Genomic DNA, 26,024 nt, shown 5'->3' on the forward strand with positions numbered 1-26,024 from the left:
AAGGCTCAGAAACGGGTGCCACTAAAATCTTGACCTCTTGTATGAGTAATGCTTACCCTGAAATAGTCTCATCAGATCATGAATATATTATTATCATTGAATTTATGGGTTACCTGGTGAGATTATATAGTATCACCTGGGTATGAGAAACCTTCCTGATGCTAGATGTAACACTATAGTTTTATTCAATATTCCATGTAAAAAAATAAATACACAAATATCAATACACTTAAGATTGCCAGTTGAGGAATATACATTATGTAATAAATTTTGTGCATTCTGTGTTTGATTGTGTAATAACTGTAAATATTTTGTTTCATAATAAAAATATCGTGCATTTTTGGTTCATTATTTAATAATGGTTATAGGTTGTACAATTTCCGTTTAATAATGTAATAAAGACTGTGCATTCTGAGCTTCATTATGTAATGAAGATTGTATATTTTGTGTTCATAATGTAAAAATATTATGCATTTTGTATTTCATTATGTTATAAAGATTGTGCATTCTGAGTTTCATTATGTAATGATGGTTGTATATTTTGTGTTCATAATGTAAAAATATTATGCATTTTGTATTTCATTATGTTATAAAGATTGTGCATTCTGAGTTTCATTATGTAATGAAGGTTGTATATTTTGTGTTCACAATATAAAAAGATTGTGCATTTTGTTTTATTTTGTATCCAGCCTTTTTATTTTGATTAACATCGATCCAGTTAGTAAGTTTCGTTTTGTAATTGATCGGATCCCATGTTATCAAATGAATCTATCTGGTGTAGCTCTACAGTCAGCCCAAGTTTACCTTTTGGACATAGAACTCACCCTCATTGGTCAATGAGAGAGTTGTGCCCGTTTAGTACAGCAGCCATGAACTCTCCTTTACAAAGTAATTGGTAGAGAAATCCTGGACTAGACGTTAATGTTTAGAAATAAATAAAATACATTTTAAGAAAAGGAATTAAATGTGGAATGGCTAATATCAGTCGTTCACAAATCATACAAACAACATAGTATGAATGGTATTCGTATAACCCCCACATAATACCACAGGCACACAATGTAGTGGAATGTTATCAGACGAAAATAGGGTTAATTAAACTCAAATGAGTCTACAAATAGTTATATATGTATATATATTGATATATAATAATTCTAGTCTTATGTAGGAATGACACAAATGCCATCCTACTAACTTGTTTGTATTGTTTTTTAGGTTTTGATGTTATCCATTCCACATTTACTTCATATTCTCAAAAGTTTTCTTTACTTGTTGCTGTTTTTAAATACAGTGTTTCAATAACTATATAAAAGCTGTAACAACTAATTCCTAAATACAATGAGTTTCAACCTGTAATATTTATTGTTTATCTATTATTGACTAATAGTTCCTGTTTCACCCTACATTTAAGATGTTTAAAAACATACAGAGTGTGCAACAAAGCTAATTTCAAGGCGTCATTTAATAATAACTGTTATTGTTTTGAATTAAGCACAAAGCTACACGATGGGCTATCTGTGTTCTGCCTACCACGGGTAGAGAAACTTGGCTTATAGCGTTCTAAGTGAGTGGCTTAATGATAACATCATTTACACTAGAATTGCGATTTTTTAAAATTACTTCTAGTTATTAATAATACGTTACCTCAATGAAATTCAATGAAACTTATGTTCTGGTTTTTGAGATGTCATGTAATAAAAATAGAAACAGCAGAAAGAAGAACATGAAATTTAAACTTTGTTCTAAGATATTTACAGACGTTCCCAAAACTTGTGTCTCAGTCGTTACATACAGGGCTCGGTATGGTAGGTAGTTAAGGTTCTCGACTCGTAAGCCAAGGGTCGCGGGTTTGAATCCCCGCCACACCAAACATGCTCGCTTTTTCAGCCGTGGGGACGTTATAAAGTGACGGGCACTCTCAATATTAGTTGGTAAAAGAGTAGGACAAGAGTTGGCAGCGGGTGGTGATGACTAGCTGCCTTCTCTCGTGAGTTACCTGCTAAATTAGGGACGGCGACATTCAGTGTGGTATTCTAAAAGTTTTATAACATATTCAGGAAATAATTAAAATACCATTTCAATGAACAGTCTGAGCCATACCTGAATAAGCAGTGCTATCAACCCCTTTCCTGATAATTATTTTTTCATACTCTTATTTCTGAGAATTAGGAACAAATAAAATTAGTTACAAAATCACATATCACTGTAGTTCATATTCAAAATACTCTGGAATGTGTAAGTTAGAAAGTTTGCAAGTAAGGTACAATATATCATTACTTCTATCGCGACAACACAAACGTATCTGAATAAACTGTCGAGTTGGATCGCTTCAAAGTATTTGCATTATATATGTATTGGTTGGAAAATATTTTGATAAAATTTCATTGAATCGCTGACAGGACTGCGGATAGGAACAGCCAAGGTATAAACCGTGATGTCCGCTGAATACGCTCCTGACTTACAGCATTAAGCTGTTTTTCTTTAACCTGAAGCAGACAGTTCATTTTAGAATAGCTGCATAAGTGACGGGTGATACGGAAGGTTGCCCTCCCCCCGCTAGTTAAAGACGTCATTGAGTTTTAAAATTACCATATAGTAACACTGAGTCCTACTAAATTATAAATGGACAAAATCATGTTTCCAAATATTTTCTGGAGTGCATGTTGGTGTATAAAATACATGTCAGCACTATAAATAAATGACCCTATAACATCCAATTGTTGTTTTTATTTAATTAGACATTCAACGTTTCGCTTTACTGCTTCTTCAGAAGTGTTCACTGAAACAAACTTATAGAATATGTAAAGCGAAACACTGAGTGTCTAATTAAAAACAATATTTTAGGGTTATAAGGTCGTGGCCCGGCATGACCAAGCGCATTAAGGCGTGCGACTTGTAATCTGAGGGTCGCGGGTTCGCATCCCCGTCGCGCCAAACATGCTCGCCCTTTCAGCCGTGGGGGCGTTATAATGTGACAATCAATCCCACTATTCGATGGTAACAGAGTAGCCCAGGAGTTGGCGGTGGGTGGTGATGACTAGCTGCCTTCTCTCTAGTCTTACACTGCAAAATTAGGGACGGCTAGCACAGATAGCCCTCGAGTAACTTTGCGAAATTCAAAAACAAATTATAAGGTCGTATAAGTCTAGTATTAATGTTCCTAAATAAGTAAAACTATTGGACATTAAAATTTGTTGTGCCTCCGGTTTGTTATTGATGTTTTATTGTTAAGATTAAACTATAGGATACAAAATTAACATTTATGTTCAAAATTGAACGTGTTAAATGTGGTTATTCCTCATGTTTTACCAAAAATGTGTTAAAAACATATCATTTAACTGCTACTCAACTCAACATGAAGTATGTACAAGTAATATGTCATATATATGTAATAACGGCCTGTTTGGGTTGAGAAAATTTTTGTGTTCGCTCCTCTACAAAACGCTTTTCTCAACCCAAACCAGTCATTTTAACATATTTATTTTTCTCTACAAGTGGGTTTTCTCGTCATCACTGATTAAGATGTCATATGCTGAGATAACATTTTCGCTTTGTTTTCTTCTCTTAATATCATTTCTTAACTTCATAATCATCAACGATAAATAGTTATTAAAGGGAAGTATCTTTATTCGTTTTCTTTATAAAGGGAAAGGTGATACTTCTAAAAAGGTAGAGCTGAGATAAATCTAATCATTCCAAAAAATTCCAGCAAGGTTTGTTCCGCTTTGCGATTTTGAGATCTACTGAGAAAACAGTTACAATTCTCTATGATTCAACATTTGTCATCCTTGATATCTCTTTAAGTCACTCTTTGTTGACAGCGACTTGTGTACACGTCATCATCACCAACTATTTTATCTGCATACAGTTTTTAACAATTGAATACTGTTAACGTTCACTTTCATAGGCCATAAAATACTTTAATAACAACACAGAACATGTACAACTCATCACCGAATGTTAAGAACGTTACTTTACATTTTAGACAAGACAATGTTTTGTTCTTTATTTTCCACAATATAACGACAAAAAAGCTCAGTTGATACTAAGAAAAAATCAAGAGCCGTAGGGCGCAATATACTACCAGACTACCGTTCTCTGCCTCTCCCAGCTATCTACTTCTATAAAAGGTAGGACCGGGTGGTACAACAGAAACCCGAGATGCTCAGTAGGGACCGAAACGAACCTTAGAATTTAAGGGATGGTTTTCCAACAAGGCTTTTACTCTGGCTCGACTGGAGGTACTGGGTCGAGAGGATTCGGCTTCTGAAGGCACGGGTTTTCCCCAACTTGTGACCGAACATCAGCAAACTCAGTTTAACACCAGATTAAACAGATTCTTGTTGGAGAGCTCTGAGTGAACGATCTAAGATGTCTTCCTTAAAGACGACTCGATTCATGTTCAAGACCAGCGGTGGCAGCAGCGAATTGTCTAAGGATTATGGTATGGACATTGGCGCTCTGACTCGCCTCGAGGTAGGCTTACCCACTTGCCAGTAATGTCCTACACTAATTACAATGTATAATTTAACTTTTGCTTGGAGTATTGCTTCGTAACATTCAGTAGCATAATACTTAATATGGTGGCCTCCTATGAGCTAAGAAGAAATTACGTGTATATATATATATATATTTGTTTGTTTGTTTTCGAACGAAACATAAAACCTTTGAACGTCCGTCATACTTTCTCTACCATCGATGACCTTACCTGAGCCGCAAGCTAAAGTATATGCGCATTCTCCTGCTCCACTTATTTATGTACTACATTAGTAATACCCTCTGTGTAATATTTGTTTAATTGTTTATTTTAGAGCAAAGCCACATTAAGACACATGCTGTGTCTACAGCGTGGAATCAAACCCCAGATTTTAGTGTTGTAAGTCCGTTGACTTACCGCTGACGCACTGGGTTACTTGAAGTACTTGTTTCAATAACTCAATCCACTGTGGACAGAACATATAGTTTGTTTTTTTTTCACTTAATTCAAAACTATGTGTTACATTTCGGAAAGAAAATGATTTTATTTTTGTTCATGTGTGACATTACAGACTTTGAAATATCAAGCATAACAGTTTACAATTTTTCTGATACTTTGATTGTTAAACTTATAAATTTGGAGAATATCATACCTAAGTGACACATACGCACACAAATAGTTTACATCGTTCAAGGAGTTGTTTTTATTACATAGCAAACTTGTTCCCTTTGTGTCATTATGTGACAAATATGTGTTTTACCTGTGTAGAGTTATAAAGTATTACTCACTTCATTCTCCTCAAAAAAGGCTTACTAATAAAATTTATATTTAAGCGTTATATTGAATAAAAAATAATTTTTCCTTTTTAAAGACTTAATCTGTTATTTGTTCTGTCTATGTCATTCATTTTCAGTAGATTCATTGGATGTCCATTCATATTAGAAGTTCTGGACAGAAATAATGAAAGAGTTTTTTTTAAACATTACCAACTGACAAATTTTTATTGTGCTTTTTCATTCTTTACCGTTTTGAGTAAAAACTGTTTCTTGTATCGGCAACTTTTGTTACTAGAGTGGTTAGTTTCTAGAAAGAAACAAATAAAAAGTACCATTGTCTTGCTAATGACTTAAGAACTTTGAATTTCGAGAGATAGCAGTTTAAAGTTATTGAGTCTACTATTTCGGACAGAGCTAGATTGGAGTAAAGTAACTGACTACCGCAGTCAAATACCAATTTGAAATTCAACCAGCACAGCCTTAAAATTAATCAAGGCGTTTCTGTCTTTATATTTATAACGAACCCAAAGAGATCCAGAGGAATTCGACAAAAATTTAGCTCTGAATTAATCTATTAAACTCAGCTAACTCTATTAACCTTTACTGATAATCAAGATAGCTGATAGTATGTGGATAATACTAATTATTATTACAACAGATATAAATATTTATTACGTTAAACAACAATAATCAAAATGGTTGATAATTACGTGGAATGTACTTAACTTAAAGTAAAACTGATTTCATTAGTTAATGTTTGCTACTCTCCTCACGAAAATTACATTTTATTATTCTGTCTATCACAATGATTAACTAAAGTGGATTCAAAAGATAATGTTCCTAAGTACAACAATGAGGTTGTTATTCTTATTTGTTACAAATTGCAACATTCAATGAAAACAAGACTTTACAATAGTCAGTTACCGAGATAGTGCCGTTTTCCAGTGACATAATTAAATGGATTTTAAAATAATGGCATTTTGTTTGTCAATCAGACACCAAATTCATATTAGACCAAGATCAGTTTATGCTCACGACCAAGTCTAGCTCGTGCTGGTTGTTAAACTCAACGATGGTTACCAAGTCTAACTCGTGCTGGTTGCTAAACTCAACGATGGTTACCAAGTCTAACTCGTGTTAGTTACCAAATTAAGCTCGCGTTGAGTACACCGAGAAAATGTTGACCTAAAATTGACTAATGAAGTCATAAACGCAGATATTATTAGACCACAGATCGAATTTTGAAGAGAGCAGTAGAGATCTGAAATCTATGTTTCTACAATATTGCTATCGGTGCGAATAAACATTTCACAGTTATTTCAGTTTCCGCATTTTACTGAAAGAAAATATACGTGTATATACTCATTTTAGAAAATCGGTAAAGAGAAAACTTTGGCTGTGTGCCTGTCCACAAGTAGAAGTATATTTTATACTGTGATCTCAGCACTTCGCAACGTCAGTTTCAGGAGGTCGACTTCAGGCTTTCACCATAGTCTAAATTTGGCTTGCCTGAAAGACCAGCGATATTTATAACTGCATTGCTCTTTACGTGTGAAGTTGTGTTTGGGGTTTGGTATTAAGATAGATTGGATATCAGATTTCGAAATATTTGTATAAAAGACACCATTTTGCGCAAGGTATAACGTTTTGAAATAAGGAAAATGTTTGGTTCTTTCAGCAGATCGTTGTAGGTTCATCTCTCGAACTTTGTTTATCATTTTAATAAATTTCGTGCGTAATTTTATAACTGTTGTTTTAATGGTCAGTATCTCTAATTTATCCGTCAAGTTATATATTGTTCCTGGAGGAAGGCTAACGTTATTGGCGTTTGAATAAACATTTATTGGTACGACTTATTTTAAATATTTGTTATCATCGTTTGATAGAAAAAAGCATTTGATTTATCATACTTTCGATAAAATGTGATGTTTTTAATTATGTATATGCAAAAAAAATACTTTTAAGGTTACTTGAATTAGCAAATGCTGATAACTAGGCCATTCTGAAGCATTTTAGTACTGTTTCAAAAAATATCGCTACAAAGATGTTTTGCTTATTTTTTATTCAAAATTATCTTTATCTACGCCACTGTGACTTTCTTTGAAGACGTCTCGTTTTTGTTTTTTTTATTCGTAATATTTCATTCTCCCTTTTCTTGAAGCTTTCTCTGAAACTTTGTGAGGTTCGTTCTTGGATAGGGTGACCACATTTCCATATATTAATAGCAAAATCTGGGCACCCCAGCCTTTATCCCTAATTTCAGAATGGTCTTATTGTTGTTTGTTTTGTTTTTCTTGGCAGTGTGATTCGTTATGTCCAATCTGCTACTGTATGCTTTCGAAAACACAGTTTTGAAAATAATACGCTCAGCTTTGTTATTCAACTCACTTGTCTTTAAAAGGAAAAAAACTGCTTTCAAAGCATCCGAAAAAACCTTTTCGGCATGTAAACATATGATAGGTTAATTATATTTAATAACAAAAGTATATTAGAGTACGATCCCTGACGTTTAACTGTTCACCAGAAAATTTAACCGACTGTTACAAGTCTACCACAATATTACCTACTAAATACCCTACCCAGACCTGGGTTTCTCATTGGGCACATACAGAACTTTCCAAAGTTTGGCAACAACAGACTAAGTATTACAACAATAAGAAACTATTATTGGTCTAGTTTAGTTGTGATTCGATGTGACTAACAATTTTATGTCTTCATCATAAAACCGACACGTTTTATGCGTACCGAGAACTTTTTGCTAGACACTGGAACAAATTACAAAAAAAACATGTATGTTCCAGTTTTGCCGGGACATCTAGTCACCCTATCTTTAAATTATTATAATTTTATTCTTGTTTTAAGCTTATTTGAAACCAAGAACTCCTGAAAGAGAGAAGTTAATTATAATAAATAAGCTTAACCTTGTTCGTTGTAATTTGTTTTAAAGCTACATTAAAAGCGATCAAATATCGTAATTATATAAAAATCACTGTGTTATCCTTTAATTCACTATGTAGTATAGCACGTGACTATTTTAGGATTAAAAAAAAGCTGGCTTAACTTTACTTACACGTCACTACAGGTTAAGAGCCGTTAGAAGTCCTGGTTAGGAAAACAGGATGCATAGCATACGAAGTGCTGCGTTTATAGAATAGTTCGTCTATGACGTCAAAGAGTATGATAGAGGGTTCTTATGCAGTAGCCCTTATTCAGCAAAACGTCTTTGTAGATAATTGGAAAAAGAAAACGTGTTTCTCAGATACTTAAAGGGAAGTTTTGAACATGCTTAATAAGATATTTACATTGGTGTACATGTGTCCGTTATTGCTTATGCGACATATGATGATACAATGATCTAACTTTAAAGGTTATATACAAATTGATCGATTTTCATTGCTTTAAAAGAAATATCTACAAATGAACCTGTACTGAAAATTCCCAACAAAATCTATTACGAAAAGGAAAGTATGTGTTAGGCCTATATTGCTACTTAGAATGAATGATATTACATACGCTATTTTCAAACTTTGGAAAAGTTTGACAAACAAATTATTTATATTAGTTCTTTTTCGGTCAAAGTACGAAAAAAATATGTATAGTACTACATTTACAAATTATGTTTTAACAATAACGAGCAAACACAAGCAATTTTTAGAGTTGTGCAATAACAGTCAATGCAAGAATATGAAAGATAAATTTATTAAATAGTGTTTTATACTAGATGCATCTTCTTAAGAACAGATACAATTTGTTTGTAATTAAAGTTCTATGAAATGTAAATATCAGTGTTTTAATATTTAGCCATACTGTTTTGTTACTCATAAATTAAATTTAACAAATCTGACAATAAAAAAAAACGTCTGAAACCTCAGTTTGACTGGTTGCAGTTAAGCGGAACCTACACAAAAGCTATTTGTGTTCTGCCCACCACGGGTGGCATCGAAACTCAGTTTCTAACGTTGTAAGTCCGCAGACATACTGGTGTTCATCTGGGGGGTACTAAGTTTTCAGGATTTTAATTACGGAGTCTTCCTTCCAGAAACTAATATATTTATTAAATTATGTTTAAATTTTAAAACTTTGGTCGGTCAAATAATCAACTGAACTCCATTTTTAGTAAAATAATTGATACTGTTTAAATAATTAAATATCTTGAAACATAACTGTGTGTTTTGAATTTCGCACAAAGCTACACGAGGGCTATCTGTGTTACCCGTCCCTAATTTAGCAGTGTAAGACTAGAGGGAAGGTAGCTAGTCGTCACCATCCACCGCCAACTCTTGGGCTACTCTTTAACCAACAAATAGTGGGATTGACCGTCACATTATAACGCTCCCAAGGCTGTAAGAGCGAGCATGTTTGGTTCGACGGGAATCGACCCCGTGACCCTCAGATTACTAGTCGAACGCCTTAACCCACCCGGTCATGCCGAGCCGACTCTTGAAACATAAATAAATGTATGTGGGTATTAAGGATGAGTTTAATGGGTTTAAGTGTTTAAACCCAATATTTTTCATCTTCTGATTCTAGTTAAGACAAACCTCTAAACTTGTAATTAAATTCGAACATAAAGAAATAATTTTAGGTCAGTGATATATAAATATATATTTTTAAAAAGCGCACAGTAAATTAAGGTTCAATCGGTTCATACAAATTAATGTCCCATCGAATATGTGTATGGCGATCATAGACTTCTATATTTAACAAAATCGATTACAGTAATAGACTCGATCCCCTTTTATTAACCAAAACATCCACTTATTCTTTACATTTTAAATAAACCTGATAGTTTTTGCAATACGTTGATATTATCTTATAAGCGCTTTTTTATGCAAATACTCTACCAGTATATTTTGTGGTAAAATAATTTTAGACTTGATAAGTAAAGGAACTTGATTTTTCCTAGTTTCAAAATATGAATTAGATATAATAAATGGTGAATGAACCAAGAAACAAAACAGATAAAATAGCTGTTTACTGTGTAACTAAACGGAATAACTAATAACAATTGAGTGAATAAATAGATAAATAAATTCATTCATTTATAATTTCGTGCGATTGTAACAAGTTTGACGGTTGTGTTAACTTCAATAATAATTAAAAAAAGATGTCTGAGTATCGTCAATGGGAAATTTGTTTGCTGTTAAGCGTAAAGCTGCATAATGAGTTAGCTTTGTTGTTTTTCACGTGGGTATCGAAGGCTGATTTTTAGAGCTATGCATTCTTAGACTTACTGTTGAGACATCGGAGAGTTCATTAACAAGTCTCTCATTTTTACGTGGCCCGCCATGGCCTGGTGGGTTAAGGCGTTCGACTCGTAATCTGAGGGTCGCGAGTTCGAATCCTCGTCGCACCAAACATGCTCGCCCTTTGAGCCTTGGGGGCATTATTATATGACGGTCAATCCCACTATTCGTTGATAAAAGAGTAGCCCAAGAGTTGACGGTGGGTAGTGGTGACTAGCTACCTTCCCTCTAGTCTTACACTGCTAAATTAGGGATGGCTAGTGCAGATAACCCTTGAGTAGCTTTGCGCGAAATTCAAAAAAACAAACAAACAAACTTTTTACGTTTAATTTCTATTTTAAGCTATGACGTACTCATGACGTCATGCATGACAATACTGAATTATTTTCCATAGTTGAAGGATGACTATTGTTCTTGTTACTATAACAGTAATCAAATCCATGCTGAAAGGAAAAGTTAATGAATTTGAAATAAAAGATATGTCTCTGTGAGTTACTCGCGTATTGTCAAAAACAAAATAAAAAAGACAGGTAAAAAATATTTTTTTTAATGGCTGCACTAATTTCGTACATCTTATTTAACAACTTGCTATACAGTGATATTACACAAGCAAATAACACATAAAAAACAAACAAAATTAGTATTTTTGTTTCAAAATCATTGTATCAAAATTGAGAATTTTCTTTTCTTTGGTTCGCAATAGGCTATAGGTTCGCCGAATCAGGGCCTTTCTGTACAATTTGGTGAAACGAAATAATGAAATACAGTTAGGTTGTTTGTTTATTTTAAGTTATTAGTGGTGAGTAAAAACCATTCAACACTCAAACATACATATTTTAATTAATAACTTTAATGATTGTATTATCAAATTACAAAACTTACTTTTGAGGTTTTGTCGAAAAAATTAGTAGATACGAGAAATAGGAACAACACCATATTTCCCATACACTGAAACATCTTTTTTTTTAAGTTTGTTTGCAGAAATGTGAGTTGTCTGAACTCATATATCCATCAGTAATATTTCTTCTTAAATATAAATTAAACAGTAATTATTTCTACTGTTATATATTGTTACATTTTCAGTTAATTCTCGGGGTATACAGAAAGACATGTCTGTTTTACGTGATGATCTATCTGCACTATCAGTTTCAGAACTTTAATGTTATAACCCTTTAAGTTTACTGTTGAGTAAGCAAGGGACTATATACATTTTTTTTAGTGCTGAGAAACTTTTGAAAAGCAGCTTAGACGTCTAAATGTTCAATCACTCCTTTATTATAAGGAATACAATATACACTTAGCTTGACGTCATACTTTGAAATAAACGTACGAAAATATTTCTTGAATGGCAAACCGCTTCTTTGTATTTCTACAGATTCCAGAATAAACTTTTCAACTGTATTTTTTGCAATTCCTGTACGCTTATCTTCGGTAGAACCACGACCCGCCCCCCGCTAGTACAGCGGTATGTCTCCGGATTTACAACGCTAAAATCAGGGGTTCGATTCCCCTCGGTGGGCTGAGCAGATAGCCCGATGTGGCTTTGCTATAAGAAAAACACACACAGAACCACAACCTACACTTTGTTGTAAATAAAAATTCAGGAAGGGCTCAATTCATGAGTCATCAGTGAGGCAGTAAACTGCACGGCGGTAATATAAAGCTTAGACATGCCTTGTTTATATTAGTCAAGACCAGGTGCTTAAAATGTTGGGTTTCTTTTATCAAGGATCCGAAAATATCCAAAATTATTATTTGTAATGTTGTTGTTGTTGTTCATCGATTCTGTACTCTCTTTTTTTTTCTCTCTCTCTCTCTCTAAATATATTGCCCCCTATTACATTTCTCATAAAACTAAAATAAGGTCCAAAGGACCTCATTACAAGTCTCCTCACCGGTCAGTAGTTGCTATTCACAAATATCTAAGTTATTTATGCCTAGCCTTTTATTTATGGATTCAAACAATATGTAACTTCTACGTCAAGTAGGTAACTTAATTAACAAAATAAATTAGCCCAATTGTCTTTCTTGGCTCAAATGAAATATTATATTATAATAATGTATCACAACAAGAGGAAAGTTTCAGACACTTTCCTACATCTCATCAAAAGCCACTGTAAAACATTTGTTTTTCACTTCTTAGCCCAAAATATATCTCCGATTTTGTTTTACTTTAAAGCAATAATACAAATTATTTGTTCAATTCTCTGTTCAGCTCAGTACGAAACGGGATGTTGCAGTCAAGTATCGAGTCATTACATGTTTTTGAGACTCTTGTAAGCAGAAAAATTGACCAATTCTGTTTCTTTATAAAATTATAATGATTTGACTGATGTATTTTGAATCAGAATATTTTCAAACGCCTTTTTAATAACTGTAACTTATACATGGTTTCTGTTCACCTGAAACCTATTTATAGTCAAAAATTAAATATTTTGAACAATATTTTAGCAGTTACAACGACTATACACATACACACACACATGCATATATATCTTTTGTTTAGTTTCAATATGTAAACAGTTTTTTGTGTGTTTTTTTCAACTATGTTGTTCTGTTTCTTACATTTTATGGGTTTATCTTGAATATGCGAAACCAGTAGAAAATAAACTTAATTTTTTCCATCTTCAAGTGTAATTAATTATCGTTCTCTGAAGAAATTAACTTTGTTCATATATATATATAAGTATACATACATACATACATATATATATATAAACGGACAGATATATAAATAAGTAACTAGAGTTATAAAAATATTTGAATATGATAATACATTTAAGTAATACTTAACACAACGTAAACGATGGTTACAATAATGTAAGAAAAATATTCTGTTTCATTACTTAATTTTTCAGTTGGTTCAGTTTCTCATTCTAAACATTCATGTTTGAAGTATTATTGTGGTTTACTTTATCAGACTTTATGCACTTTGATAGTTTATAAATAATTATCAGTACTTTAGACTAATCGATAAAGATAACTTACCCAACAGCTCCTTTATCATGTTAAAAAAATTAAAGTTCACAGACTCACTGGTTTCTAGGATATACACGTGAGGAAGCACAAACAAAACAAAAATCGAGTTATACATTTATATCTCGGTTCCAGCTTACAAACGTTTTGTAAAAATCACTGAAAATTTGAAAGGATTACGCCATCTCACAGTATTTCAATTCATTAAACATTTCTTTCTGACAAAATTATTCATAATCAATCCAAAAATAACTTAAAATTATTTTTGTGTAAAACATTTCGTCATGTTTCAATTTTTTTCGGTCGCTACAAAATATGATATATTAAAATAAAAACTAAATAACAATAAGAGTAGCTCGTTGTAATAAGTTAATGGACAATAAAATAAAAAATTACCTATTTATCTCTCTATTCTGCAATACAAACTGTTTGTTTGTTTTTTTAAGGATAAAATCCGTCTTCTCCACGAAGATCTAGACTCGGAACGTGAGCTCAGACAACGGGTAAGCGCTGGTTTTAGTATATTATTGATTATGTTACTAGAAAACATAACATGTTATGTTGTAAGAGTAATTTTCTACAAGAAAAATTTGTGTTGAACCTTTTAATTTATTACTTAGTTATAGCTGGATCACCTGATGATGTACGATTTAACCGATTCCTTAAACAAAAATGTACATAATTTTAAAAACTATGTAGTGAAAAATTGTAAACCATAAGGCCTAACAATAGTGCTATTACGAGATTTTTATCACAAATGTTAAGCCCGTTACATACTAGCACAAACCACTATTTATACTAACACTAAAAGATTTGTAGAATTTTACTTGCCGTTGCGATAAGATAAAGTTATATTAAATTTTCGAGATTTCCTTAAATAACGAATATATATATATATTAAGAGTTACTGACATTCGAATAATAAAATTTATGGTTTCTAACAATGGTTGGATATGGATTTTTTCTAGTTTGGTTATTAAACGAACTAAACGTTATTCATTAGTTTACAAAATGAGTTGGTATTTTGATAATGTTGCAGTCAACTGGCCTATGGGGATAAAAATACGGGGAAAGAGAAAAAAAATCAAGTACTGTATTTAGTTTAGACTGAATAGGTTGTAGTAAATGTATGCTTCAATATTACAGTAAAAAGCTAATTGTTCGAGGAGAAAAACCTTCGAGTTCATATTCAGTAGCAGATCCAGACTCTCCTTTCCAATGAAAAAAAAAATCCAAGGAAACAATGGAAGCATCACATAAAGATGAAGTAGAGATTCATGTAGTATAAATATTATACTTCACTGTTTTTTTTTTTTTTGCTCATATTCCTGTGCAAAAGAGGAGTCTGGATCGTCTGTAACATATATAATGTAATTTTTTTTTCTTCAAATATCTTATGTTCGATTCACAATCCTGCCATAGGTCTTTCAAGGAGACCTTTCTTCAGTATGAATATCAATCATTTCATCCTTCTCTCTAATCAATTCATTTGATGAACAGCGTTTGATATAGCTTTATTCCGGGAGGTCATTTCAAGATCCTAATTTTAATGGTAAGCCTTGTAAGTGAAGGAAATTCTGTTCTCTATTTTAGAAAGCACTGTCTGTCCTGATTTTTTTGTTGATAATTTGCCAATGAGAGTAACCCACAAAAATCAATGGAAAGTGTCAAAAACTGGACTTAGAATTATTACAAATTTCAAAAACTCTTCAGTTTCTTAGTGGGAGGTGAACTCACCTCTTAGATGATTCGTTATCTTCATTTAAACTCTCCCTCCTTTTTGAAAATCCTGGATAATTTTTAACGTGATTATCTTTAGCTTCCTTTGTAAAACGCTAAGCAATATTTCATTCAAAAAATTTAAAAAAAGATAGGAATTGGGTTTTTTGTGATAATCAGCGAAAAAATTTAATAACGAATTCAAATACAGGTTTTTATCACAATGCTTTCTATTGTTTAAACATAGCTCGTTTTGTTTATACTGTCCTACTTTCTGTTCCTAAGAATACTGTGTGTACTTGTCGTTATCGAATGAGCCTTTGAGGCTAAAATTAACCTCCCTTGGCAAAATTCTCAGAGTTGCTAAGACATCTTGAAGTTGGGCCTGAAAAACTTTATTTTATAGATTGTAGCAACTTTACGGTGTATTACAGCTCAGTAGATGAGGGGGTGAAATGTTAATTTTCTAAACAATAACAACACGTAATTATGACGAACAACTTCAGGGTTTTTACTTGCAAATAACATTAACATATGAAAACGAAACCTTAGGGTGTAATATTACACCATTGTTTAATTTATTCTATATGTTGTTTGATATGATCTTCATTAGTAGGGTGTTTCTCAGTATTTAGATCATTATTGTTAAAGCAAATCAAAATTGTAGTTTACCTAATAAACTGACGTACAAGTTAATAGTTGCAAGTTTGTTTGTTTGTTTTGGAATTTTGCACAAAGCTACTCGAGGGCTATCTGTGCTAGCCGTCCTTAATTTACCAGTGTAAGACTAGAGGGAAGGCAGCTAGTCATCACCACCCACCGCCAACTCTGGGGCTACTCTTTTACCAACGAATAGTGGGATTGACCGTCACATTTTAACGCTCCCACGGCTGAAAGGGCGAGCATGTTTGGCGCGACGGGGATGCGAACTCGCGACCCTCAGATTACGAGTCGCACGCCTTACGCGCTTGGCCATGCCAGGCCCTAATAGTGGCAAGAGTTTTCGCATTGATGGTACTTTATACACTTATTTCTTTTAATAAAAACAATTTGGCGTTTTATGGAGTTCTTTCGTTTAATAAAAAATGTAGTTATTTAATTTAATTGAAAAACAGTTTGGCACTTTATGCGCTTATTTCATTTAATAAACACATTATTGGTGCTTTATGTAGTTGTTTAATTTAATTGAAAAACATTTTGGCACTTTATGCGCTTATTTCATTTGATGAACACATTATTGGTGCTTTATGTAGTTGTTTAATTTAATTAGAAAACATTTTGACACTTTATGCGCTTATTTCGTTTAATATACACATTATTGGTGCTTTTTGTAGTTTAGTTTAATTGAAAAACATTTTTGGCGCTTTATACATTTGTTTTGTTTAGTAAAAAACGTTGTTGGTGCTTTATGGATCTGTTTAATAAACAAACCATTATTGGTGTTTTATGCAATTGTTTAGTTTAATAAAAAAAACTAGCTTCGTTGCTACTCATGGACTTGTTAAAATTGATAGAAATATCCTTAAACAATGTAAAAATTCATAAGTATGCCTGAAAGCTTGCATCTATTATTACTGTCATTATCATTAAATTGAATTAGCCTAGAAGTTTCATTTTTTGGAACTTATTATTTATTAGACTTCGATAGTTTATATTTTTTTCATCGTTAAATATGTCTCTGTGTAATTACTGTGTAATAAGAGCTGAATAATTTGTTTTACTATTTGTTGAGAATAATGAACCATACTTTTTAAATTTCAAAATTCACATATTATTTTGCAGTTATTGAGGCTGTTAAGGTATATTGCACCAAATATCTATAAATTTCATGTTAAGCCACTTTGGAAAAAGCCAAGGGAATTTTAAAGCTAATAAACTTCACTGCCAATGTAAAATATTAAACATTCCTCTTTAAGTTACTTAGATGTAAAAATTATAATTTTTCTTAGTTGTATTTAACTAATCTTTAGTTATAACTCTGTTCCATTTTTTTCTTAGTCTTATAACTGGATTGTAGATGATTTAGTGCAAAGTTACACAGTGGACCAGCGGCTCTCTGGTCAGTACAATGAGAAATCGAATTTAAGTTGTTAACGTTGTAAAACCGTAAATTTACCTCCGACCCACAAGGAGAAAATCTTGTTAACGAAACCTTAACTTTTTTTTCTCTAAACACCGAAGAATAAATAATATTCTGGGAATGTAGCGAAAAATAAGAATAAAGAACTATTTAATCTTATGATTCATTCGTTCAACAAAAGAACGATTATAAGATTTGAAATAAGAACCTTGTTGTTTATTTATTGAGAGAAGGAATTGATCAGATTTTATTGCTTGTTGTTATTGATAGTGATGTTTTTGGGAGAAGGAATTGATCAGATTTTTATTGCTTGTTGTTGGTGGTGGTGGTGTTTTTTGGGGAGGAATTGGTCAGATTTTATTGCTTGATGTTGTCTTTGGTGGTGGTGTTTTTGGGCAGGAATTGGTGAGATTTTATTGCTTGATGTTGTTGTTGTTGGTGGTGTTTTTGGGCAGGAATTGGTGAGATTTTATTGCTTGATGTTGTTGTTGGTGGTGGTATTTTTTGGGGAGGAATTGGGCTGATATTATTCTTTGTTGTTGATTTTGGGCGTGATTGGTCACACTTTGTTTTTATATTCGTGTTTCATTCAGATCGAGCGGGAAAAGAATGACTTATCTGTTCAGCTGATGCAGTATGCCGATCGACTGGAAGAGGCCGAAGGAAGCAGCGAGTCACAAGTAAGCCTTTTCCATTTGAAGATCTAAAGGCAAATTTCAAAGTTTTTATTATTGTAAACTTGTTTTATTTCTCTTTACAACCATCCTTTATAATTTTATTTTTCTAAAAGTGAGACTTGCATTCTCTTAAAATGCACGATTACAACAAATGGAACCAAAAGATCATACATATTAGATTGAACTGCTGTATAATTATTCACTCTTTTTCTTTCTTTTTTTAAACCCTGAGGTCGAGATGAATAAAAAGAGGGATACAGAGCTTGCAAAGTTGCGAAAGCTCTTGGAAGATACGCATTTGGAAAGTGAAGAAAATGCTCATCACCTCCGCAAGAAACACCAAGAGGCTATCGCAGACTTCCAGGACCAGCTTGATAGCGTTCAGAAAGCTAAGGCTAAGTAAGACATCTGCAAGTTAACACTGGTTGTGTTATATTTTTTTCCGTACTGAACTGAGAATGTATATCTGATTTAAACTAAAAACACTTACGTGTTATAGTTTATTTCGTTACTTATTACCCCTTTAAATAAATGGACATTTAAATTTGAATTAGTTAATTAACTATGAATATTTATAACATTTATGGTATTTGTCAACAAGATTCATACGCACAATTTCCTTTTTTTAACAGAAATATATTTTAACATACAAACATCAAAACAGTATAATTTATAATAATGACTATTACTAGTATTTATTACAAATGATGGCTTATGCACAAAAGTTTTACAAATTTACAGACAATAATGAATCTTATATCCGCGCTAAAACTCAATCTTTTATCAACGATCCAGGACCACAAGCAAATTAATTCTGAGTTGATATTTTCCAACCTCGTTTAAGCTAGATAGTTTGGTTGGTCTCATACCGGTTACAAGCTCACTTCTCACTGAAGGAGAGGCCCGGCATTGCCAGATGAGTTAAGGCGTTGGACTCGTAATCTGAGGGTCGCAGGTTCGAATCCCCGTCGCACCAAACATGCTCGCCATTTCAGCCGTGGGGCGTTATAATGTGATGATCAATCCCACTATTCGTTGATAAAAGAGTAGCCCAAGAGTTGGCGGTGGGTGGTGATGGTCTTCCCTCTAATCTTACACTGCTAAATTAGGGACGGCTAGCGCAGTTAACCCTCGTGTATCTTTGCGCGAAATTCAAAAACAAACAAAAATACTGAGTGAGATATGTAATGTTCTCGTAGAGATAATAACGTCCGAAGTAATTCACTGTAGTTGAAATGGTTTGTAATGTTCGGACTCTACAACGTTCCTCGTCAAATTCTGTCATTTTCCGATTAATAGACGTTAATCACAATTATGGCTTCCTAGGCCTATATCACACTGACTGAAGCTGTCCAATAATATTACTCTTCTATCTCTCGACGCGTCGGTTTTTATGTAAGAATCACGTGAGTTTTTTTTTACATTTCACCAATATTCTGGTGTGTTTTTGTAAAATAAACATTATTGATTCTTTACATTTAAGACATTCTACAAATTTCGAGAGCAGTCGGACTTGTGCAATATACATCATAAACAAAAAAGAAAACTATACAGAAAAAAGCGTAGGCCCTAAAATAAACACATAACGGTAAATCTTTTATAAACACACACAAAAAAACAGGTTATTTGGTTTGAGCTAAATAGTCCACTCTCCGGCTAAGTCTGTTCCACTAACCTAAGTGTTATTTTTTGAGGAGTAGTAGTGTACATAATATTAAAATCCTAGAGGGTAGAAACATTAATTACCATGTCCTGGTCTGAAATGATAATATGTTCTTACCTTCTTTGTTGCAGGATAGAGAGAGAAAAACAAAAGTTCCAAGCCGAAGTGTACGAACTGTTATCTCAAGTTGAAAGCGCAAATAAGGATAAAGTAAGTGCTGTAGAAAATTCAAAAACTCGATCTGCAGAAATGTTTAATATTTGAATCTGTTAGATTACTACATTTAGGTCAAAAAATATATTTGCTTACAGTCGAAGCAACTAAGTACATGATAATAAAACATAGTAGTTTAAATTAGGAAGTATTAGAATCCATTATATTAATTCATATACACATCGTTTTTTCCATCAGAGATTGAGGTTTCCTAAATTTTCGCTAACTCGTATTTTTAATAGGACAAAAATTATTTTCTATAATTTCTGTATATTGACTGTTTGAGTGTAAGGTACAAAGCTACACAGTTATCGAAGTCCAGTTTTTGACAATATAAGTACAAAATCTTTCTTTGTGATTGAAAACTTAATTTGTTTTGTCAGTACAGGTAAACCTTCACATAACACTAAAATCTCCCCATGGTGAGATGTGATCTATTAGTTAACAAGAAAAAAAACAAACTTTATCTCAAAGTTGTGGAAAATTATTTTAAATTTAAACATTGGTGAAATGCATATTGGCCACATCATATTATTTATTATTGTCTTTATTATCTTACAGCTTGCCTCACAGAAGACTGTGGAGAAATTAGAGTACACCGTTTACGAACTCAACGTCAAGATTGAAGAGCTGAACCGAACCGTCACTGAAATTACGTCACAGAAATCTCGTTTGAGCTCCGAAAACACTGAGCTGATCAAGGAAGTCCAAGAATACAAAGTTTCTCTTGATAACGTCACTCACGTCAAAACACAACTGGCCAATCAGTTGGAGGACACAAGGCGTCAGCTTGAAGATGAAGAGAGAGTAAAATAATTTGCTTACATTATTGGGCCTTTAGCAGATAACTTTATTTGCAGTGGGAATAATTTAACAAAGGCAAAATGCGAAATATCTCGTGAAATATTCACACACCAGAAAACAAATCATTCTAAATTATCACTGATGTTTTGTTGAACACAACGATTTAAGTTAGATTCCTTATTCTTTATGTCCTATATTCCGAAAAATAAATATGTGTATTTATAAGTTCAGCAAATAGTAATGCAATATTAATGAATTACGTTGGATGCCGTTTCATTGGTCGTTTATTCAAATGAGTATTCACTTTACAGAAGCGATCTTCTCTTGAGCAACATGCTCACACGTTGGAAGTGGAACTGGAGTCTCTGAAAGTCCAGATTGAGGAAGAATCCGAATTTCGCCTGGAGTTGGAGCGACAGCTGTCTAAAGCAAATGCCGAAGCCTCCACTTGGAAATCTAAGTATGAGACGGAAGTCCAGTCTCACCAGGAAGAAGTGGAAGAATTGCGGTAAGTTAGAAACAGATAAAAAATGTTCCAAAATCTACTTTTATTAAAGATATGACTCCCTCTGTAAATTCTGTGGTATTTAAACATTATTAGCCATAGCAGAATAATAGTTAAAATATCCATCCTAAAGTCTGATCGGCCATAGTATTCATAACATCTCACGAACGGAAATTAAAATTGTTCGTGTTTTCATATGTTAAAAAAGGAGTATTTGTTGGGTAATGAATCGCAACTTGCTGAAATGTTTTTCAAAGGCTTCTACTTATGTGAATTATTCTGGTTTACTACAGTTGTGTTCTTATTCCAATATACTGAAGTCACGTGTTTGTTAAACACATTATGCCACATCACAGTTTAATAAAGCGACAGATTGTTAGTCTGAATCAGTAACAAAAGAATTGCGTCGGCGAAGACGTTACAACAAGTAAAATAGAAAATATGATAATGGTAAAAAACTTGCCAAATTAAAAATAATATTATTAGTAAAACGAAAACAACGTTTCAACAACATCTCTTCATGTGATTTCTGGTGAAACTGAAACCTGGAAAATAAATTTTTGAAATTCCCAATATAAAATGCATATTGGTCACGTTTTTGTAACAGTTCATACATAAAACAATAGATTGCTAGAAAATTGTGTCAAAAGATATGGAATTCTAAAGGATTAATATGGCTTTTATTTTAACTCCAGATAGAATAACAATTTCCAGTCCAGGTGTACACTAACTCGTAAAGTATGCTTAAATATGTGACTTTTTTTCACAGTCTCAGAGTTTACAAAAACAAATTTAAGGTATAAATTTTATTAACAGCATTTAGTGTTAATATCATTCTTTTGTTAACTGCATCTTATAACACTGTGTAATACAAATTTTGTTCCTGGATAGTATGTGTTATTCCTACATTGCTTATGTTGTAAAAGTACAGAAAATGGCCATTATTCCCTTCAAACTTTGCTTTTGTGACCTAGATAATGAAATTTAGAAATTAACCTATTTTTTGTGTAAAAATGTGCAGATTTACATGTATTTATACTAAAGTTCTACAAAAATGAACAAAAATGTTTAGAAGTGAGCAGTTTTTCGAGATTTGCGACTGTAATGTAAATCACTTTCACATATCAGCCCCCAAATATAGTTTCCCATCATGTTTTCATTATACGCTTCTTGGTAGCGGCGTTCAAAGTCCAGTATATCAGTGACTTGCGACTTGCACACTTTCATCTAACAAATCCCACTCCTTGAGCCTAGATGTCAAAAGCTTGGAATTCAACTTTGCTAGACCAAGATCTCTGATCAAGTCATTTAGGTCTCTTTGGTTGGGGTAGTATATGTTTCTCTCACCAGCTGCACCTCTGAAATTGTAATCTGGATCTTCAACGTCTACCTCTTCTTCTGATTTGCTGCTCTCTTCTGAGGATGGCTGCTTTCTCTCTGGCAGATTGGGTACATGGAGCTTAGGGCAATGTGGCACTGGGTTGATGGGTGATGAAAGGTCCGTATATATGATAGCAGATGCATTTTTGTCACCCCGACGTTTTGAAGGGTCTACCATGCAGAAGTAGCAATTCCTTGAGTGGTCAGTGGGTTCATGCTAAATTCTTGGAATAGTGAACTTCATGGCTCTCTTTTCCCCTCTGTACCATCCTGCAAAATGCAAAATAAAATTATTATTATGAAAAATAAATTTATTTCGTTCACAACTAATGTGTAAGAGGTTCATGCAAAATATTTTGTGATATTTTTTTCTATACTATTGGAAATTTTAAAAAATAAATTAAAATATATTTAAATTTTAAAAGGTCTAAAATTTGTATAATATAAAATCTTATTATTCAAGCAAGCAAAAATTGTCTGTTTTACCTTCTAGAGTCTTTTTCTTTTTTACAACGTTCGCAGGTAAAATGAGGGTTTGTCTTGATCCACGACAGACATGCCGAAATATGTCTTGTAGGCTTCACACATTTTAGCAGATGCTGTCACAGAGTACTTTTTCGTTCTTGTCTTGATAAATTGGCCACATACATAGCAGAATGCGTCTGCAGAATGTTTGCAGCTTCTTGATGCCATCTCTGATAAAATCAGATAGCTCTATGTGTTCACTTAGGCAGCTAGAACTAAACTGAAGTGGTGAGTGGTGAGCCCCTGTATATTACTATGGAAAGTTCGAGAAAATTCTAAAAGGTTCTTGAAATTCTCGTAAGTTCTAGAATATTCTAAAAAATTCTTGTAAGTTCTACAACATTCTAGAAAGTTCTTGAAAATTCTCTATCAGCTACCCAGCACTGAATCTACCTGGAATGTTCTAGAAAATGGGTAAATCTGAAAATTTCATTACCCAGGTCAAAAAAGCAAAGGTCTTTTCTATTTACTTTAGGCATAAGCAATTGGTAAATAACACTTTCTGCCCAGGAACAATAAAAAGTTAAACTTTTGTTATATAGTGTAATAGATTGTAAAATGTTATTCTTTGTTGTTGTTTTTTTCGCTAGCCACAAAATGGCTGCCAAGACAGCCGAATATGAGGAGCAGTTAGAAGCCCTTTTGAATAAGTGCAGTAGCTTGGAGAAACAAAAGTCCCGACTTCAAAGTGAAGTGGAAGTATTAGTGATGGATCTGGAAAAAGTAAAATCTCACTATGTGTGTTTTGTAACACGAAACAAGAAAGATCTTTACAATAGCTTTTAAATCATTGAAATCCACCATTTTACACATTTAAAAAAGGAAATGAAAGAAAACGAAAACAGAACTTTTATTTAGGATACAGTTTCGTTACGTAGAATTACTAATACCTTTCGATCAGTCTTTCTATAGAAACCTGTACTAGGTGAAACCTGGAGAAAAGCTATTGTGAAAATATTTTACAGTATCTGGCACAGTTTTTTTAGTTTTATAAGCTCTGTAGTCAAAGCCTTTTCTAACGAGAAATTACTTTATATTTTGTTTTGTTTTTTTGTTTTTGAATTTCGCACAAAGCTACTCGAGGGCTATCTGTGCTAGCCGTCCTTAATTTAGCAGTGTAAGACTAGAGGGAAGGCAGCTAGTCATCACCACCCACCGCCAACTCTTAGACTACTCTTTTACCAACGAATAGTGGGATTGACTGTCACATTATAACACTCTCACGGCTGAAAGGGCGGGCATGTTTGGCGCGACGGGGATGCGAACCCGCGACCCTCAGATTACGAGTCACACGCCTTAACATGCTTGGCCATGCCGGTCCTTATTACTTTATAAACGAGCAATTAGCAAAGTCATGTGTGCAGCTGATAAGTAAGCTTTATACTGTAATATTTAAAGTAAAAAATGTTCTTTTCATCTTTATATTCTTAAATCAAATCTACCATTACGTGTAACTGAATTAAAAATGATTTCCCGTCTGTGCACATGATTTTATATAACCTGTAATCTTGCAGCGAGCTCTTGAGTTCATGGAGTAAAGCAATGATTTGATAGCCAAGATAAAAGCGGATATGTTTGGTTTTCTCAAGAGCAAAGCTATCTACACTCAGTCCACCGGGGAAAATCAAACCCCTGATCTTCGCGTTGTAAGTCCACAACTGAATAAACACCCAGATCCATAACAATTCTAGACGCATCTGAAACGATTCGCAAACAATCGAAGTGTCCATAAAAGTTATTCTGCATTAGACTACAGGAGCGTTTAAGGTACAATTAATGAATGCATTCAAACTACATGATGAACCAATTATAAACGCTCATTATTGTTGTACGCTAACTGAGAGTCCAAAAAACAAAAACACATACAATAAAAAGTCCATAAACTTACCGTTGAAGGATTAAAAATCTATTGGGGTCTTTCTGTTTATTCGAATCCCCGTCCCACCAAATATGCTTACCCTTTCAGTCCATCACACTATTTATTGGTAAAAGAGTAGTCTAAGAGTTGGCGGTAAGTAGTGATGACTAGCTACCTATCCTCTAAGCTTTTACTGCTAAACTAGGGACGATTAGCACAGATAGTCCTCGTGTAGCTTTGCAGGAAATTAAAAACAAACCAAACAAGCAAACTTTATGTTTACTTTGTTTATTATGCATAAAGTACACGTGTTTGTTTTTCTTCTCCGTTTTATCTTATCCTGAACATTAAGCATCTTTAGAACAGGTCTGCCACCCAGTGGCACAGTCTGCGGACTTACACTGCTAAAAACCGGGTTTCGATATCCGAGGTGGGCAGAACACAAATAGCCCTTCGTGTAGCTTTGTGCGTAACAAAATACAAGAAAACGAGCACAACAGGTCTACTAATAGTATTCACTGTTTTTTGTCCACTTCTGAACATGCAGTTACTAAAGAGAAAAAGAGAGAGAAATAAATTAACATTTACAGCAAATACAGCGTAGTTGTGCATTCGTACGTATGAATATTGGTGACACTGAAAGTTCGAGATATCAGTTTTATTGATATAAAATTTTAATATGATTATTTTTCCTAAAACAAAATTTAGAAATAAATGCCAGTGATTAAGGTTTTAGTTCTTACAAGTCTGTGTGGTTAAATGTAAATATTATATACGCAAAAACGTCAACAGAATGTACCATTCCAGGCTTAAGGCTCAAAACATTTTTCCAAATCTTCCCACTCTGCCTAACTAATATATGTTGTGCTTCTAGAAATAGCATTAAAGACATCAACTGAATCATAATTACACAAGTTCTCAGTATTTCTGTATTATGTCGGAGTGAAGTGAGCAGTTTGGGATTTGTGCTTCTCTGTTTCTGGTTGCTATTGACGATAATTTCGTGTTTTAGAAATTATTACATGTGATGTGATTTGCAATATCTATAAATGCTTTCTTATTGTACACTAAGCAACACATTGTGGTTAACTGTGAAACTTGTTCAATAATTATACGCTTCTGAAC

The 26,024-nt window shown here is 33.2% G+C and overlaps 1 protein-coding gene across 1 annotated transcript in view; it reads left to right on the top strand.

Moving 5' to 3' along the window:
* Positions 1 to 4,103: 4,103 nt before the first annotated feature.
* Positions 4,104 to 26,024, top strand: part of LOC143240150 (paramyosin-like) — a 35,379-nt gene continuing 13,458 nt past the window's right edge. The window contains exons 1-8 of the mRNA XM_076482109.1: positions 4,104 to 4,476; positions 13,922 to 13,978; positions 17,868 to 17,954; positions 18,184 to 18,350; positions 19,746 to 19,824; positions 20,389 to 20,634; positions 20,943 to 21,139; positions 23,632 to 23,764. Coding sequence (XP_076338224.1) covers positions 4,372 to 4,476; positions 13,922 to 13,978; positions 17,868 to 17,954; positions 18,184 to 18,350; positions 19,746 to 19,824; positions 20,389 to 20,634; positions 20,943 to 21,139; positions 23,632 to 23,764 — 1,071 coding nt within the window. The 5' untranslated portion in view covers positions 4,104 to 4,371. The remainder of the gene's footprint in view (positions 4,477 to 13,921; positions 13,979 to 17,867; positions 17,955 to 18,183; positions 18,351 to 19,745; positions 19,825 to 20,388; positions 20,635 to 20,942; positions 21,140 to 23,631; positions 23,765 to 26,024) is intronic.

The sequence above is a fragment of the Tachypleus tridentatus genome, chromosome 13, assembly GCF_004210375.1.
Source record: "Tachypleus tridentatus isolate NWPU-2018 chromosome 13, ASM421037v1, whole genome shotgun sequence".
NCBI lineage: Eukaryota > Metazoa > Arthropoda > Merostomata > Xiphosura > Limulidae > Tachypleus > Tachypleus tridentatus.